General features: G+C 45.9%; 1 protein-coding gene across 5 annotated transcripts in view; it reads left to right on the forward strand.

Annotated features, from left to right (window-relative positions):
- MAP2K5 (mitogen-activated protein kinase kinase 5) overlaps positions 1–17254 on the forward strand; it is a 271279-nt gene that overhangs the window by 44696 nt on the left and 209329 nt on the right. For all 5 annotated transcript variants that reach the window (XM_051821811.2, XM_002718071.5, XM_002718072.5 and 2 more), the window contains 3 exons: positions 2684–2724; positions 3981–4048; positions 11843–11891. In XM_051821811.2, coding sequence (XP_051677771.2) covers positions 2684–2724; positions 3981–4048; positions 11843–11891 — 158 coding nt within the window. The remainder of the gene's footprint in view (positions 1–2683; positions 2725–3980; positions 4049–11842; positions 11892–17254) is intronic.

The raw sequence follows: 17254 nt of genomic DNA on the forward strand, positions 1-17254 counted from the left end.
TTCTGTCCCGGTTGCCCCTCTTCCAGGCCAGCTCTCTGCTGTGGCCAGGGAGTGCAGTGGAGGATGGCCCAGGTGCTTGGGCCCTGCACCCCATGGGAGACCAGGATAAGTACCTGGCTCCTGCCATCGGATCAGTGCAGTGCGCCGGCCGCAGCGGCCATGGAGGGTGAACCAACGGCAATGGAAGACCTTTCTCTCCATCTCTCTCTCTCTCACTGTCCACTCTGCCTGTCAAAAAAAAAAAAAAAAAAAAAAAAAAATATATATATATATATATATTGTGAGGAGAGGACACTTAACAGGAGAAAATAGTGTTTCATGTAGACTGAACATAAGACCTACTAGACTACAGTAAATTACTAAATATAGTCTTTCTTTTTTAAAGATTTATTTATTTACTTGAGAGGTAGAGTTATAGACAGAGAGAGGGAGAGACAAAGAGAAAGGTCTTCCATCTGCTGGTTTACTCCCCAAATGGCCACAGCGGTCAGAGCTGGGCCGATCTACAGCCAGAAACCAAGAGCTTCCTCTAGGTCTCTCATGTGTGTGCAGGGGCCCAAGCACGTGGAGCATCTTCTACTGCTTTCCCAGGCCATAGCAGAGAGCTGGATTGGAAGAGGAACAGCCAAGATGTGAACTGGTGCCCATATGGGATGCTGATGCTGCAGGCGGAGGCTTAGTTCACTGTACCACACTGCTGGCCCTCTCTAAACCAAATTTCAAATTTTCAAAAAATATGATTGACTCTGTCTATCTCTGTGATTTTTTTTCGTATACTGTAGTACAGCTCTTGTTTTTTGTCTTTTGCCTTTGGCTACCTATCTTCATTGTATCCTATGTAATAAGTGAGCTTATGGACATAGTAGGTGTCTCACCTGGTTCTGTCTGGTTGGTTAGAGGCTCTCAGGCCTGAGGTTCTGTGGCCAGGCCCTGGGTTAAGAGGAGTCTTCAGACTGGAGAGGTAGGAAGAAAATGAGAAAATGAGTCTGTTCTCATAATGTATGTTCTTGTTCCAAGTACTGTGGCTGCCTGTGGGAGTAACTCCCTGCTCATGGCTATGTCTTCTCCTAGGTAAAAGACATGTTAAATACTAGGAAATATGAAAATTTACTAGCTTAGTTTTTTTTTAGTAACTTCTGACTCTATAACTTTAGGATTTGTAAGGTTACTGGTTTATTTACTTATGTTTAACAGTTTATTTGGAAGGCAGAGAGACAGAGACTGACAGAGATCTTTTCGTTCACTGGTTCGTTTCCCAAATGCCTACAATGGCCAGGGTTGGCCCAGGACTGAAGCTGGCAGCTGGTAACTCAATCCAGATTTGCCACGGATTGAGCTGCTTTTTGCCATCATGTTGCCGCCTCCCAGGGCGCATGCTTGCAGGAAGCTGGAATCAGAAGTGGAGCTGGACTTGATCATAGACATCTGATATAGGATGCTGGATCCAGAGCAGAGTGCTCACAGCTGTGTTGATGTCTGGCTTGAACTCCTTGGTTAGCCACTTTCTACATAAATGCAAACTTATGAATGCACCCGTCACTTTAGGGGGGACATTTGAAGGGTTAGCTCAGGAAATATTGGTGGTCCCTCAAGTTCCAGGGATAATGTGGATGTGACTGCTGTTCTGTTCAGAAAGTTAATTTCCATGTTAAAGAAGACTTTGAGTCTTAATTTTAATGTATTTTAAAAAGTCAAGCAAAGAGCCTTTATTAAGATTTAGATATGTTTTCTAGGAAAATAACATAATAAATTTGAATATACTTGAAATATGCGAAATTAAAACTGATGTGCTTCGTAATTATTGCCCACATCTTCTTATTAAACAGCTCTATTTCTTGTTGTCAGAAGCAACAGAAGAAAAAATACATGTGCATCTGAGAGAGGAACAAAAAAGAAAAGAAAAAAAATCAAATTCATCCTTCCCCAAACAATCAATCAAAATTGACGGCCCCTTAACATACGATTTGTCGGCCACTATGGTTTTCAAAAGGAAGCAGCCCTTAACATGGACAGGAAGCATTTGTATTTTTAACATTTGATGAAGAAGCATTTGCTAAATTGGAAGAGTACTAATCTGTAACTCAAGATGGTGTCAGAAAATTAATATTTTTCCTGGCACTGTTTTATCTTTAGACCTGAGTATTTCACGTCTGTCAAGAAAAAGTGATGCAATTAGTGATGTGTCTGTCCCTCAGCAAATGCGGCTGCGTATAGCTGTGCAAGTATTCAAACCTGAATATTCCATCTCAGAGTCTCTAGCAACCTTTCTGGCATGAAAAGATCCTTTTCTGCCTCCTCTCCCCCAGAAAACCCCAGCTATTTCCAAAGTAGTTGAAGTGATTGCTAATACACAATTTCATAGAGTGAGGAGAGATTACAGAAATTTGAATTATGAAAGGAATCTAACCATTTCAGCACAGTTAACTTGATTTTTTTATATGTTTTAAGCAGAAATTGGAATTTATACGAGGTGGTGTCAGAAAGCTCTGTGCATTTATAAATGCTCACTCCTGCAAGTTAAAGCCCTGGTTCGTAATTCCCACTCTGGGTCTTGGGAGCTACTTTTCAATCATTTCTCTCTGCTAATTTTGGTGTCACCCTCATTTCTTTTTAAACGATTCATTTTGAGCAAATTTGTAAATGGCCCTGATGTGTTCTACAATTTAGTCAATTACTGTTTCAGCCTGCAAGCCTCCTGGGGAACGGAACATACATGGCCTGAAGGTACGAATTTCAATAATTGTTTCAGTAAAGTTAGATGGATTTGTAATGCTGTGTTCCACTTATTGAAATGTCAAATAAAACTGCACTTTCTCAAGCTCTGACAAGCGAGCCTTTTTTTTTTTTAAAGTGGGAGGTGGAGGGGGCCCCATCTGTAGGGTTTGCTCAGTGTGTATGTGTATTTGGATGGGGGGTTTGGTGCAGTATTTGGAACTGTTTGTGGGTCGCTTTCTTCAGGATGATCCTGGGTACTGGAAGATTTATTTGAGGGAGGCTGTAGACTTCATCTCGGTGATTAATTAAGCACAGACGTACAGTGCGCACAGAGTACCCCCTCCTACTCTTTTGGCATATTTATGCTGGAAGCATATATCTAGTTAATGTCCTTTTATTGTTCTGTGTATTTTGAATTCTCGATTTCTGCTTAGGGCTTCACATCTGAAAGTAAAGCTGGCTATTTTGTGAGGCTCAAGTATTTTACAATTAATTACTTGGCCTTAATTTTTTTTTTTTAATGAATAAGGAACATCCTACAGTGTTCTGCTTGGTTATAGGGCTGGAAGGATGTGATTTTTTTTTTTTTAAGATTTCTCTTTTATTTATTTGGAAGGCATAGTTGCAGAGAGAGGGGAGACAAAGAAAGAGAGAGAGAGAGATTCCATCTGCTGGTTCACTCACCAAATGGCCCCAATGGCTGGGACTGGGCCAGGCTGAAGCCAGGAACCCAGAGTTTCTTCTGGGTCTCCCATATGGGTACAGGGGTTCAAGCCCTTGGGCCATGTTTTATTGCCTTCCCATGCACACTGGCAGGGAGCTGGATTGGAAGTAAAGTAGCTGGGTCTCAAACTGGTGCCCATATGGGATACCAGTGTCTCAGGCGAAGGCTTAACCTGCTACACCACGATACGATGATGTACAGCTCACTGCCAGCTCCAGGAGATATTCTTAATGTACTTTCTTCAGCATTACTGTTTTTGTACATGTTCTAGACAGTGAATTGAATTTCCTTCATTTGTCTTTCCTTTTTCAGCACCATTTAACTAAGTATGTGAATAATGACGGGAGTTTAGAGTATTATGTAATATATGGGTTGTGCGGTTCTGTAACCTATATAACTGAACAGACACCAGCCATGGGTCTGTCTTGCAACAAGCTAATTAACCTTCATAGTGAAATGAGAAATTTGTGGCAAATTATAGGTTAATTAGAACTGTGTCCTCAGAACACAAGAGTGATGGAGATTCTTTCTTTACTCATAGGTGAACACCAGGGCTGGGCCCTCCCAACACAGCAGCCCAGCCGTCTCCGACTCACTTCCAAGCAATAGGTGAGAAGCAGCGACTGAAGATGCTGGTGTCGCAACGATCTGCAAAGACGGGGGTGGAGTGGGTGGGGGGGAGTCTTGGGGATGACACATCTTTCCTGCAAGACCCAACAACATGCGTGTGGCTGAAAAGACACTTGACCAGTTGGATAACTGGAGCTTACAGATGGGCCAGCGAGAAAGCAACTCCTTTAGAAAGATGAAATTAGTCCTTCCTGTTAAACTATTGATTTTGGTCTGTGGGGTGGTTTTTCTTCAGTCTCCAACTTATATAGAAAATTCAGTGCTTTCAGCAGTTTCATGCCTTGGTGATCTGGTGTTTAAGTTGTTTGGAGTGCGCTGTGTTTTTCTTGCTTGTTCATCTTGTGGTGGTGTGGGTATCCACTGACACCATCACCAGCAAGAGGACGAGAGGAAAGTGGTGAAATTCAGATTGACCACCCACATTCCTCACCAGCGTCTTCGGTGGTTCAGAGATTGATGCTGTCATAGAAGGAAGATAATTTTCATCAGTTCACGCTGACTAACATTGCCCCGTACTAGGAGGGATATGAAAGGCTTTTGCCTCCCCAAAGTGCACTTAACAAGCCTGAGGGAGAAGGTGGCACCAGGCCGAACTGATGGAATACAGGATGTTTTGGTTGTACGAGGGCAGTCATGGAAAACGGAGTTGAAAGATAAGCTTATTTCGGTACAAAAATGTTTTAAAATCATGCTTAGTCTTTTTGTAATAGGAATTGTTAATGTACTTTTGAAATTGATTATTTTATTTATTTGAAAAGCAGATAGAGGGAGAGAGACAGAGAAACAGAGATCTCCTATCACTGGCTCACCCCCTAAATGTCTGCAATGGCCAGGACTGGGCCAGGCCAAAGCCCAGAACTGAGGACTCAATTTGGGTCTCTCATGGATGGCAGGGACCCAATCCTTGACCATGACCTGCTGCCTCCGTGGGTGTGCATTAGCAGAAAGCTGCCATGCAGAGTGGATCTGGGACTGAAACCCAAGTACTCCCACATGGGATGTGGTATCCTGGGCAGCAGTTTAGCTTCTCTGCCAGATGCCTGCCCCTCATAAGCTTTTTTTTTTTTTTTTTTTTTTTTTAAGATTTATTTTATTTGAAAGATAGAGCTACAGAGAGAGGTAGGGACCTAGAGGTCTTCCATCCCACTAGTTCACTCCCCAAATGGCTGCAACAGCTGAAGCTGAGTCGATCCGAAAGCAGGAGCCAGGAGCTTCATTTGGGTCTCCCACATGGGTGCAGGACTTGGACCCTCCTCTACTGCTTTCCCAGGTGCCTCAGCAGGGAGCTGGATCAGAAGTGGAGCAGCTGGGACTCGAACCAGGCCCATATGGGATGCTGGTGCTGCAGGTGGTGGCTTTACCCACTTCGCCACAGCATCAGTCCCCCTCATAAGCTTTTTTTTATAATAATTATTATTTTTTAAACTATTTTATTTATTTATTTGAGAGGTAGACTTAACAGACAGTGAGAGGGAGAGACAGAGAGAAGGGTCTTCCGTCCATTGGTTCACTCCCCAGATGGCTGCAATGGCCGGAGCTATACCGATCTGAAGCCAGCAGCCAGGTGCTTCTTCTGGGTCTCCCATGTGGGTGCAAGGGCCCAAGGACTTGGGCCATCTTCCACTGCATTCCCAGGCCACAGCAGAGAGCTGGATGGGAAGAGGAACAGCCGGGACTAGAACCAGCGCCCATATGGGATGCCGTTGCCGCAGGTGGAGGATTAGCCTACTGTGCCACGGTGTTGGCTCCACCCCTTCATTAAGTTTTTTAAAGACCTCTTGTACTCATAGATTTCAAAATTGATTTCATAATTATCTTTTCATTCCATTTTTTCCCGCAAACTTTCTGAAGTACCTCTGTACATGCGGGTATTCAGCCAGTAGATGCGATCATGTGGTCCTTGAGGGTGACATTGTGCAGGTGATTGCTCCATGCATATCTTCACCAGGGTGACTGAAAGACCAGAACTGCCATTCCGCGCCCTGGGGTTTCAGGGCCTCAGTCAGTGCTTGACGGCCATTTAGCGGGTGAGATGTAGTAGGCTTCTACTTTCTTTTTTATACCTCTTCCTTCCCCCTTAGGCCACATCCTCAGGTGTTGGGCCAGGGGACTTTACTGTAGATAACTTACAAAAGTCTTTCCTTCCCTGGCCCCTGCCCAAGAGTCACCTCCTTGATTGCTTTATTGTGGTCTGAGTGTGTCTGCCCACCTACCTGCCTGCTGTGAACACACTGCTCTTACAGAACATTTCCTTCTTGGAAAAAAAAAAAAAAAAAAAAGTTTCGGGCCGGCGCCGTGGCTCAATAGGCTAATCCTCCACCTGTGGCACCGGTACACCGGGGCGCCGGATTCTGTCCCGGTAGCCCCTCTTCCAGGGAAGTGCAGTGGAGGATGGCCCAAGTGCTTGGGCCCTGCACCCCATGGGAGACCAGGAGAAGCACCTGGCTCCTGGCTTCAGATCAGCGCGGTGCACCGGCCGCAGTGTGCTGGCCGCAGCGGCCATTGGAGGGTGAATCAATGGAAAAGAAAGACCTTTCTCTCTCTCTCTCTCTCTCTCTCTCTCTCACTCTCACTGTCCACTCTGCCTGTCCAAAAAAAGAAAAAAAAGTTTCACTTATTTGAAAGGTAGAGAGACAGAGATCCTTCTGTCTGCTGGTTCAGTCCCCATGCTCCTTAAAAGCTGGGACTGGACCAGGCCATAACTAGGAACCTGGAACTCCATGTGGGTCTCCCACATGGGTGACAGGGACACAGCAACTTGAGTCATCATCCGCTGCCTCCCGTGGTGCTCATTGAAGAGCAGGAAGCTGAAATCCAAAGCAGAGCCAGGACTGGAACCCCGGCACACCAGAACGGGATGTGGGTATCCCAAGCACCATCTTAACTACTGTGCCAAAAACCTGCCCTGGCATTTCCTTCTCAACCAGTTCATCCTGTCTTCAGGTGCCCTCAGTTTGATTCTGCACCCATGGGTCCTCTGCCGTGTGGTTGTAAGATTGCCAGGTAGCACCTGGCAGCTCTTCTCCATGCTTGCTGGGCCCGTGAGCCCTGGGCCCGCAGAGTGGAGGCATGAGACAGAGCGCTGCTGCTCTACTCAGCTCAGAGAAGCTAAGGTGTCTTCCAGAAAAGGTGTTCAGCGCACACGCCGATGGTGAGGTGGGGGAAGAGCAGGCACTGTCCCTGGTGTTTCAGATTTCATCATGGCACGAAAAGCAGGATGGCAAGGCTGAGAAGCAGGATGGCTTTGGTGGTTCTGGATTCGGTTTTAACTGCGCACGTGAGCTGACTTGGTCGTTCAGAAAGTATCCTGTGTTCGCGGAGTGTTACGCAGTCGTTGGTTGGACAGCAGTTCAGACCATCTGATGACTGGTGGCTTCACCCCTTGTGGATACAGCAGCCTCCCCGTGCTAATATAGGCTGCTGTGGTAGTGATCCTGTCACGGGGGCACTGTAACCTTCAGAAGTCCCACAGGGGATCTGAACCTGCCCCCTCGGTTGGCCATGTTCTTTGTCCAGGTCGACAGCTGATCACTGGGTGCTGTCTGCAGCCCCGTGTCCCCAGGGTTCACTGTTTGATGCATGTGCGACAAAAAAAGTATGCAGTTGATAACTTTGTCTAGTTAGTGCTCTGAGTGGAGAAAGGAGGGGCTTGGAGAGAGCACTGGTCAGGAAGGTGTTTCTGTTTGAGAGTGCCATTTCTGTCTAGACCCAAGGGACGAGAAGGACCTCGTCAAGTCCATGGCCAGACGAGGGCGTTTCCCACAGAAGTGTCTGTAGGGAAGCTCGGGGAGAGTGCTGGCATGGGGCAGGGCTGTGGGCACAGAGGCAGGGAGGCAGCCGAGCGAGAGACGACGAGCAGGAGTGGCCAGCAGCAGGTCCTGTGGGGCCGAGGAGGCCCAGCAGCCCCAGCTCTCCTTGTCCAGTGCTGCTGACCCTGGGAAGGCTTCCGGCCGGAGAGTTCTGTGTCACCCTGTGTCTGTGAAGGTCCCTTGCCTGCAATGTAGAGGAGGGGGAGGGGCCCAGGTACCCGCCAGGCCCACCCTCCAGGGAGGCTTGAGGCGCTGGGTGGTGGTCCCCGCAGCAAGAAGGGTCTGTGTCTGTTGTCATGTAGCTACGCCTCAGCAGGCTTTTTCAGAAGCTGGGCTGTCTCCCTGTAGTACCTACTCAGATGTAGCTCGGCTGTTGCTTCTTCTAGTCATCTGCCCTACAAACACACCTCCCCTAGATTTCCTGTCCCAGTGTGTTCCCCATCATCCCCCGGTGGCTGACTCCGGCTAACCTGCCCACCATCCTTCACAGCTGTCTGGGCCCCCGTCACTCCCTGTGTATGCAGGGCTGCCGGCCAGCATCCCCGTGGCTCTCCAGGCCACTGCTGCAGCCTCCTGACCGCACCCCCTCCAGTGCTGCCCCACTTCCTCGCTCCTGCACATTGCCCCTAGAGCCAGCTTGCTGACGCACCCTTCGGAGCCATCATCACCACATGGAAGCCCTTTCACTGCTCTTCAGGCCTCCCGGGCAGAGGGCAACGGTGTTCCCCACATGGGCGCCCACTCCAGCTTTCTGGCCTGCACACTGCCCCTGCCCACTGACATTCCAGCTGCAGGTCGGTTTCCTCTCCCTGGAGGTCTGCATGCCCACGGCTGCCCTTTCCTGTCTTCCTCTTCTCAGCCCCTTCACCTCTAGTCTGGCTAACGTTGGTCATGTTTGAGGATCTAATGATCATACTGCCTTTGACTGTAAGCAGTGAACGCATTGTAGTGTTTTTAAAACGTGCTCTTAATGATTTTTATTTTACTTGAAAGGAAGAGAGAGACAGGTGGAGAGAGACCTTCCATCTACTGATTCACTCCCCAAGGGCCCACAAGAGGCAGGAGCCCAGCCCTTAGAGTAGGTCTCCCAGGTAGGGGCAGGAACCTGAGTACTTGAGTCATCCCTGCTGCCTCTCGGGGTTCAGGTTAGCAGAAAGCTGGGTTTGGGAGTAAACAGTAGTCAGGACTTGAGCGAGGCACTCCGACATGGGATGTGGGCCACCTACGTGCTCGCCCAGACTCCGTTGTATTGTAATCACCTCTGCCCACAGTGGGTTCTTGCACTGCTTGAGGGCAGTGACTCTAGCACATTCATTGTCCGAGCCCTAGTTTCTGGCGTGGTGCTTGGCACGTAGGAGATAGTCAAGCCTGCTTGATGAATGGACTTGTACACTTAGATTCGCTTTAAATCTTGTCTCTGCCTTGAATTCTACCGGTTCCTCCAGCTTTTCTTACAGGACGATATTTTTAGTCCCCATACGCTTTTACTCTTCTTTGGATAGCTCAGTGCTTGTCCTAAGGTATAATAATACAATATGTATTATATATTCTTATGTATTATATACAGATAACATTCTAATAATGCATGGGTTGCAGTTGTATCACATATATAAGGGTTTTTAGAAGTGATTTTTGCGTGGTTCAGGTCACTCTGCCTTTACAGGTAATGGAAACACTGGGTGAACTCAGTCACAAAATAGGCCAGGGCACACAGTGTGTTTTTTACCAGGCCATGTTTGCAGCCAGATGTCCCTAATGAGGGACATGAGTGTTCCCCTCTGTTACTGTCAGAGTGTGAGCTGTTCTGTGCTGGAGGTGCGTGACTGTTACTAAACTTAGCTCACTGGTCCACACAGTGTTCCTAGGCCGTAATTACTGAGTTTACGTTCCACTGCCGAGGCAAGGCCTTTCCTGAACAACTTGGCTTCCTCCTTCTATGAAATTAGGATGATTAAGCTTTCCATCTCTCTACCTCTGCTCTTGGGAAGATTGATGAAGTTGTATAAAGGAATCACGTTTTATTTCTTGGATGAAAGACGGTTTGTAAATGCCATGAATCAAAATGTTATTATTTCAAGTTTATGACATAATGGAATATCTGTGGAGAAGCATTGCCTGGGCTTGGTTTGGTTATTTGTGTCTTTACAATAATTGAAACTATCAAATTGAGAATCATTTGAGGGAATAGTAGGATCTAAACGCTTCCTAGAGAGAAAAGTGTGTGTGTGAGAAAGTGAGTAAGGGATGGACTGGCTTTGAATAAGGTCTGTACCTTCGTTTCCTCTCTAAATTATGGATGACAGCCATACCCCAGGGCTGCAGTGACTGTGCAGATTAAATTAGGATGATGAAGTGCCGGCACCCAGCGCAGCACCTGGCACCAGTAGATGATGATTGCAGATTATCAGTTAACTGGACGGGTGTGAGGCAATCGTTTTTTTTTTTTTTTTTTTTTTGTCTGCTTTTCTGCTTTAGTCTCAATCCACAAAATTCTTAATTGCTACTTTCCTGCATGTATTCGGAGGTTTGAGAGAGCAGTATGAAAGTGTGGGTGATGGCTCAGTTTATGAAATCTAGGCGAGGACCGAAGTGCCCTCCTAGCCTGCAGTGGACCATAGCAGAAGTTTAAGAAGCATTTCAGAAGAAGAACAATTATAACTGGAAGTGGTACATGTGGTCACACTTGGAGCCTAAGACTTTCTCACATTAACCTGTTAGAGGTCCCAGGTAGAACGTGTGTGCGCATGCGTATTTCATGTTGCGTCCCGAGTCCTTTTGCTCTCGGTGGTGCTTGTGGTATTTATGTCTTTCTGCATTACTACAACGACGACTGCTGCTACCACTGTGACCTCCACCACCATCCCCACCCAGCACCACCGCCACCACGGAATCATGACAGCCAGAGCAGTGGTTGACATCTATCAAACAGCACGTGCCAAGTCTCTGGGCTGGGTTCAAGGATGAGAAAGGCGTGGAATACCCAGAAGCGAGTGGGATGTGGTCTGTGTTCTGAGGAATCTCCCAGTCTTGCAAGAGTGTGTGCTGGAAGAAAGACAGATAACTAACACAAGGGAGAGGGTTCATCTGGTAGGCAAGTAGTGAGTGAGAACAGATTTCTAAGAGGAGGGTCAGTCGTCTTTAAATTTCAAGCGGAACCTTGGTGGGAAGGTGCTCTTTTATGAGCCACCCCCTAGTTGGGTGGGCGTGTGTAGACACAGCTCACTCCAGACCTCGCCTTAGCCACCCTCTGTCTTCCAGAGGACTTTCACTTACTTGTATACATAGCCATATCTACCCAGAGCACATTTTGATGTGTCCTTAATATAACTCTGGAAACTGAGTTGCAAAGGGTAGGAGAGAAAAGGCAGCTAAATATTCCTAATTTTATTAATAAAGCATACCTGCTATGTATAAAACACAGGGCTAAGTTTTTTGTAATACTTAATTTTACTTAGAAAGTAACTTGTTCTAGATCACCAGGCTGCCCAGCACCAGGATTTATTTCTGCTTCTCATCTTATTCCCAGGAAGTAGAATTGTAACTCTTAACCACAGTGAAAGATCAGGACCCAAAGCATCTATTTTCTTTTGAAGTTCTGTAATCTCTGTTTGCTGTGGACATTCCAAGACTCCATTGTTAGATACTGTGTGCCTAGCAGATGTTACTGAAAGGCTACCCAAAGACAGAACTAATGACCCCCCCCCCCCAAAAAAAAAAAAAGTTGTAGTCGACCCTTGACTGTGGACTTCATTATTGCTTTACTTTTCGAGTGGGATTTTAGTCTCTCAATTGATGCCCTTGGCATTTGGCCAGCCACTCATTAAAAACCCTTGCACAGGGAGGAGGCTGTAGAGGGTAGAGCCCTTGTCACACCTAAAACTCAGGTGTATTCTGGTCTGGAATTTTCGGTGGTCTTCAAAGGTACTAATGATCTTGCACTAAAAATTATGTCTTCCCTTTTCAGCTTAAAGAAGTCTTCTGCCGAACTGAAAAAAATACTAGCCAATGGCCAGGTAGGTGTTGTTACGTGTGAAGGTTTTCACATAGCCAGAGCTTAGTACTGTGCGGTTTCTGTATCCATAAACTTACTCCACAGATAGAGTCTGTGGATTTCTTCCCGTCATAAATGAAGAACATGGCTTAATTTGATTGGCAGAACAATTTGCAGCACGTTTTTCAAACTGTGCTAATGGCTTTCCCTCCCAGCAGATTGAAGCACCGTGCACACACCCTGCTGCCATCTCAGTTTAAGAAAAGTTAATCAGTTCTGAACAAGTATGTCAACCGCGGGCTGGTGGGACGGCCTGCGTTCTGCAGCCGCCTGCCTGTTTCTTTCATTGTCTTTGGGGAGAAAAGGGAGAACGGTTACTTTCTTGCCTTAGCTCCTCCTTTTGTCCTGAAACTACCGCTGGCCTCTTCGGGGAACTAAGTCACAGCAGATGCTTCTGTCTAGGCGACTGACCCCCGCCGGCCAGGGAGGGACGAGTGGGCCTGCAGGCCAGGTATTTCTCACTAATTTTGATTCAAGTAGATGGACACATCTGAAATGTGTATGGGGCTTTTAAACATACACGGGCAAATGGAGTTACCTGCAGGGTCCTCGATTCTTCAATAGCAACGTAGATGCGTTTTAATGTTTGTGATAGTGGGAGCCCTTTGATAGCCGTGGAGGCAGGCGCCTGTCCATTGCCATCAAGCCTGCCTATTAGGCTCTATTGACTGAGACATCTGTGTCACTGCAAATAACAGACTCTTATTGATTTTCTTAACTGCTGTTCACTTCCCGTCCATGTTTCGAAGGCTGAAATCTTAATTATCTCAGATGCTTATTCAGTGCCTTCACACGCTGACCTCTCCAAGCCTCATTGGCATTGCATGAATCAAGTGCTTGTAGTGGAGCATGGCAGGAAGACAAAGCTGGGGCTGCCGCCTGTCCTTTAACGTCACCTGGAACGTTGTGGCCCAGTAGCCGTGTGCGCCGTAAAACGGTGACCGTGTGGCCATGCTTCTAGAGTATTGCCTGCTGCGCACGCAATGTTGTGAAGACGGTCAGCAAAAATGAAGCTGCTCTGGGTCCGACTTTTGTAGTCATCGTCCAGGTCCTTAAATGCTCTGTATACAGCTAAGGAAAACCTCGTGTTGCATGTGTAGTCTGAGTAGTTTCAAAATTCCAGAGAGCGCCCAGCTAAGACTTTCAACTCTAAGCAGCCGAGGGTCAGTTTAGACTGAGGTTGAAGTCTCTGCTTCCCCCCACCCCCAACACCACCAGTGTCCTGTATGTGCACAGAACCAGAGTGAAATAAAACCCAACTGAAAGCAAAAGTATCGAGCCCTGGATATTTATGTTTCTTCAACATGCTTGCATTCTACTTACTAATTGTAATTTACGTACGAGTCACTTGTGTCCTTCAGCTGGAAAATATATTTCAAAATTGACATAAATTAAGAAGCTTTAACTACATTTGTTCGGCGCAGGCAATGGAAAATAACCTGTCACAGAGTCCTCTTTCAAAAATGAAAAACAGTTTATTTCCACTGCCAAAGGAAAAAAAAAAACGCCATTCTGAAATGTTCTTAATGTTTTCACAGCAGACCTAACACCATAAATATCTTAGTGCTAAGTCTCCGTTGAGAGGGCCTCTGCAGTGGGGGACTGGCATGGCGATGTCGCTTTCTCCTGGGAAGGGCCTAACCCACCTTAGACAGAACGGCATTGTCTTTGTTTTTAAGGATCAGCTTTTCTTATGTGCACTTTCATTCACAAAACAAAGCAAGCCACCTTTGGGAGCTTTCAGAATATTGCTCCTTCCAGGAATCCCCCCGCCCCAGTTCCCTGATGTTAGGGAGGAACTGAGCTGCGATGAGCCGCGTAAGGCAGCGTGCACAGTTGCGGGCAGACAGCCGTCTGGGCTGAGCGCCGTGGACGATGTGAGTCACATTTAACGATACTTCAACACTTGAGCGCAGTGTTTTATTCTAGTGGTTTATGTGCGCAAGCACTAATAATGATTTGCCTTTCCACTAGCCTCCACTTAGATTTAATAAGGAATTCATATTAATCATTAAAAGAAAGGGACATGATTCTTCAAGATAATCAAATATTGACAGGTTAGAAATAGCTTTCTGCCTGGGTTCATTGATATAGGTTATGTGATATAAATATTTATTTCTTTTCTGTCACTCAGAGTAAATGCCACCGATTGATTCAGCATTGATATAGTGTCAACAGTTCATAAGAAACATTTGACTGGCCCGTGTTTTCCGATTAGTCTCTGCTCTATAAAGTGGGATTTACTAAATCTCTCCAATTGTCTGCTCATAGAGTGTGACTGCTTTCTGAAGCCATTACTGCTTCCATTTGTGAGGCAAAGGTCTTGGGCTAGGACTGGTTTCTGTCAGAGCTTTACATGTAAAATAAGGATTAATTGAGCATTTTTATTTTAATGATTTATAAGCGATAGGTACTGATTCTTCTTAACACAGACAGACAATAAGCAAAGCACATTTTCTTAGCTGATCCATAATTGAATGCCATTTCATTTTCCCTGTTAATTTCATTAATATATTAAGTCAAGCCCTTTTTTTCAAAAAAGTTTAACCTTTTGTCTTTGGAATAGAGATATTGTTTTCCTCTCAGCACCTTTTGAAGGAGGATTCCATTTTTTCCAGCTTGAAAAAATAAATGATAAGGTATTTCTGGGCCCTGTTATTGAGAGGTATAAGTCAGTCTCTCTGATGGGTTTTTCCCACTTCAGTTCTGGTGTGGCAGCATCTATTGAGCATTGGCCCTGGATTTGAAACTGATGAAAAATAGCCCAATGGGTCAATTTAAAGAATTTTTAAAGTAGACAGTGACGCCAAGGATGCGGCTGTGACCATTGCATCTATAAGTTGTTTTTCCTCATTTGGTCTTTTAGATTTTGTGGGAGAGGGTGAGAATATTTTCTTCTTCCTGATAAATCAAGTGTGAATATACTTAGAAGTCGCTGGTCTAGAACTGATTCCGGTTTTGCTGCATCCTTGACTGTTACTTTGAGAACTTGGAGTGCCATTAGGAAAACCTTGGGTCTTTGGGAAGAAAAAGAATGGGAGAGGGAAACTAGGTATTCATTGTAAAATCAGCTTTACAAACTATCATTGCTAGTAGATAAAACTCTTAGATCTTGTGGCTCTTCTTGGATCACTGTGACACTGCAGCGTAAAAGAGTCTGTGTGTTTAAATGCGAACCACAGGCCACACACCCAACCACTACCCTTGGCGGCTGCTGTCTCCCTCCTCTCCTCCAGCTGGGGCACAGCCCCCTGCCAGTCACTTTTCTCAAGTCATTTGCTGTGTTGGCAGTTGATTTGTAATTGTAACTCTTGGCTTTTTCTGCCCCCACTCCCCACCCGGCATCTATTATCCAGCCTTTTATTTGCTTCTTTTAGTCAAGGAATCTGAACTATCTTTTAAAACTATTTGGCAGTTTATTGGGTAAAAAAAATTATTTTGCTCCTTTTCAATTTAAAGATTAGCTATGTGATTTAAAAAACCATTCTTAGAAACAAACAGCAGAGCTGCTGAAATTACTGTTTAATTGTGAATGGCCTTCACTTGAGTGCTTAGTTGCTACTGAGAGCAGTGACTGTCCCTCCACACTCATAACACAGAGCAGTGAACCAGAGTGTGCTGAGACCGACTTCAAACCTTGACTAGTTGTTAGTGACTACTCACATAGCCTACGTGGGCTGAGCTAAATGATCTTAAAATGCTATAAAATTCAGTTTTAGGATACTTGATCCAGCTGTAATCTTCAAGTGCAGTACTCTTGGAGGCCTACAGATCCCATGGCTGTTCTTGCACTTCATTTGGGGAGGTTGAATTAACAGGCAAAAAATAAATAAAAAATAAACTAAAAAAGGCAGAAGTGTTATTTGGTGTTTGTTGATCCCTTTCAAGATTTTTTTCCTAGTTAAGATCAAAAGAAATCATTTGATCAGACATATGAAACTTTCAAAATGTTTTTAATAATGAATTCATGATTTCTATAATAGTCTTCCTTTTCGAAACTTTTTAAAATATAAATATTAATATATTGCATAAAATTTAGGAAATTCAGATAATCGAAAGGAAAAGAATCTGATATTTTAACATTTTTGCTATTTAAAAAAATTCTTGAAATCTTTTTGAAAGGCTGAGAAACAGGCAGAGGTTTTCCACCGACTGGTTCACTTCCCACCTTCCTATGACAGCCAGGGCTGGGCCAGCCTGAAGCCAGGAGCCAGGAGCTCAGTCTAGGTCTCCCAAGTAGATGGCAGGGATTCCACCACTTGAGTCATTACCACTGTCTCCGAGGGTGCATATTAGCAGGAAGCTGGAATTGGAAGCAGAGCCGGGACTTGAACCCAGCTACTCTGATACGGGATTTGGGCATCCCAAGCAGTGTCTTAACCACTGCACCAAATGCTTGCCCCAGAATCTAATATTTTTAAAAATTATTTATTTATTTATTTTTTGACAGGCAGAGTGGACAGTGAGAGAGAGAGACAGAGAGAAAAGTCTTCCTTTGCCATTGGTTCACTCTCTAATGGCCGCTGCGGTCGGTGCACTGCAGCCAACGCAGCACGCTGATCCGATGGCAGGAGCCAGGTACTTATCCTGGTCTCCCATGGGGTGCAGGGCCCAAGCACTTGGGCCATCCTCCACTGCACTCCCTGGCCACAGCAGAGAGCTGTCCTGGAAGAGGGGCAACCGGGACAGAATCCGGTGCCCCGACCGGGACTAGAACCTGGTGTACTGGCGCCGCAAGGCGGAGGATTAGCCTAGTGAGCCACAGCGCCGGCCGATAATTATTTATGTTTTTGAGAGAGAACAGAGAGAAGTGAGGGGGAGAACAAGGTGGAGGAAGAGCAAGGCCCCTACCCCCTGGTTTATTCCCCAGACGCTCACATATGGGGCTGGTCCAGGGCTGGAGCCAGGAGCTGAGAATGCAGGCAGGTCTCCCGTGAAGGTGCAACACAATTGCTTGATCATCACGTGCTTCTTCCCAATGAGTGCTTCAGCAAGAAGCTGGAACGGCGAGTGGAGCTTGGTCTCGAACCTGGTCGTTGTGATATGTGATGGGGGTGTCTTCACCAGCATCTTCACTGCTAGGCCAGACACATCCCAATGTTGTTTAAAGATTGATTGATTGATTGATTTGTTTGTTTATTTGAAAGGCAGAGTTACAGAGAAGCAGAGGCAGGGAGAGAGAGAGAGAGGTCTTCCATCTGCTGCTTCACTCTGCAAATGGCTGTAATGGCCAGGGCTGGGCTGATCAGGAGCCAGGAGCTTCTTCCAGGTCTCCCATGCGAGTGCTGGGGCCAGGGACTCAGGCCATCTTCTACTGCTTTCCCA

The sequence above is a fragment of the Oryctolagus cuniculus genome, chromosome 12 (assembly GCF_964237555.1).
Source record: "Oryctolagus cuniculus chromosome 12, mOryCun1.1, whole genome shotgun sequence".
Taxonomy (NCBI): Eukaryota; Metazoa; Chordata; class Mammalia; order Lagomorpha; family Leporidae; genus Oryctolagus; species Oryctolagus cuniculus.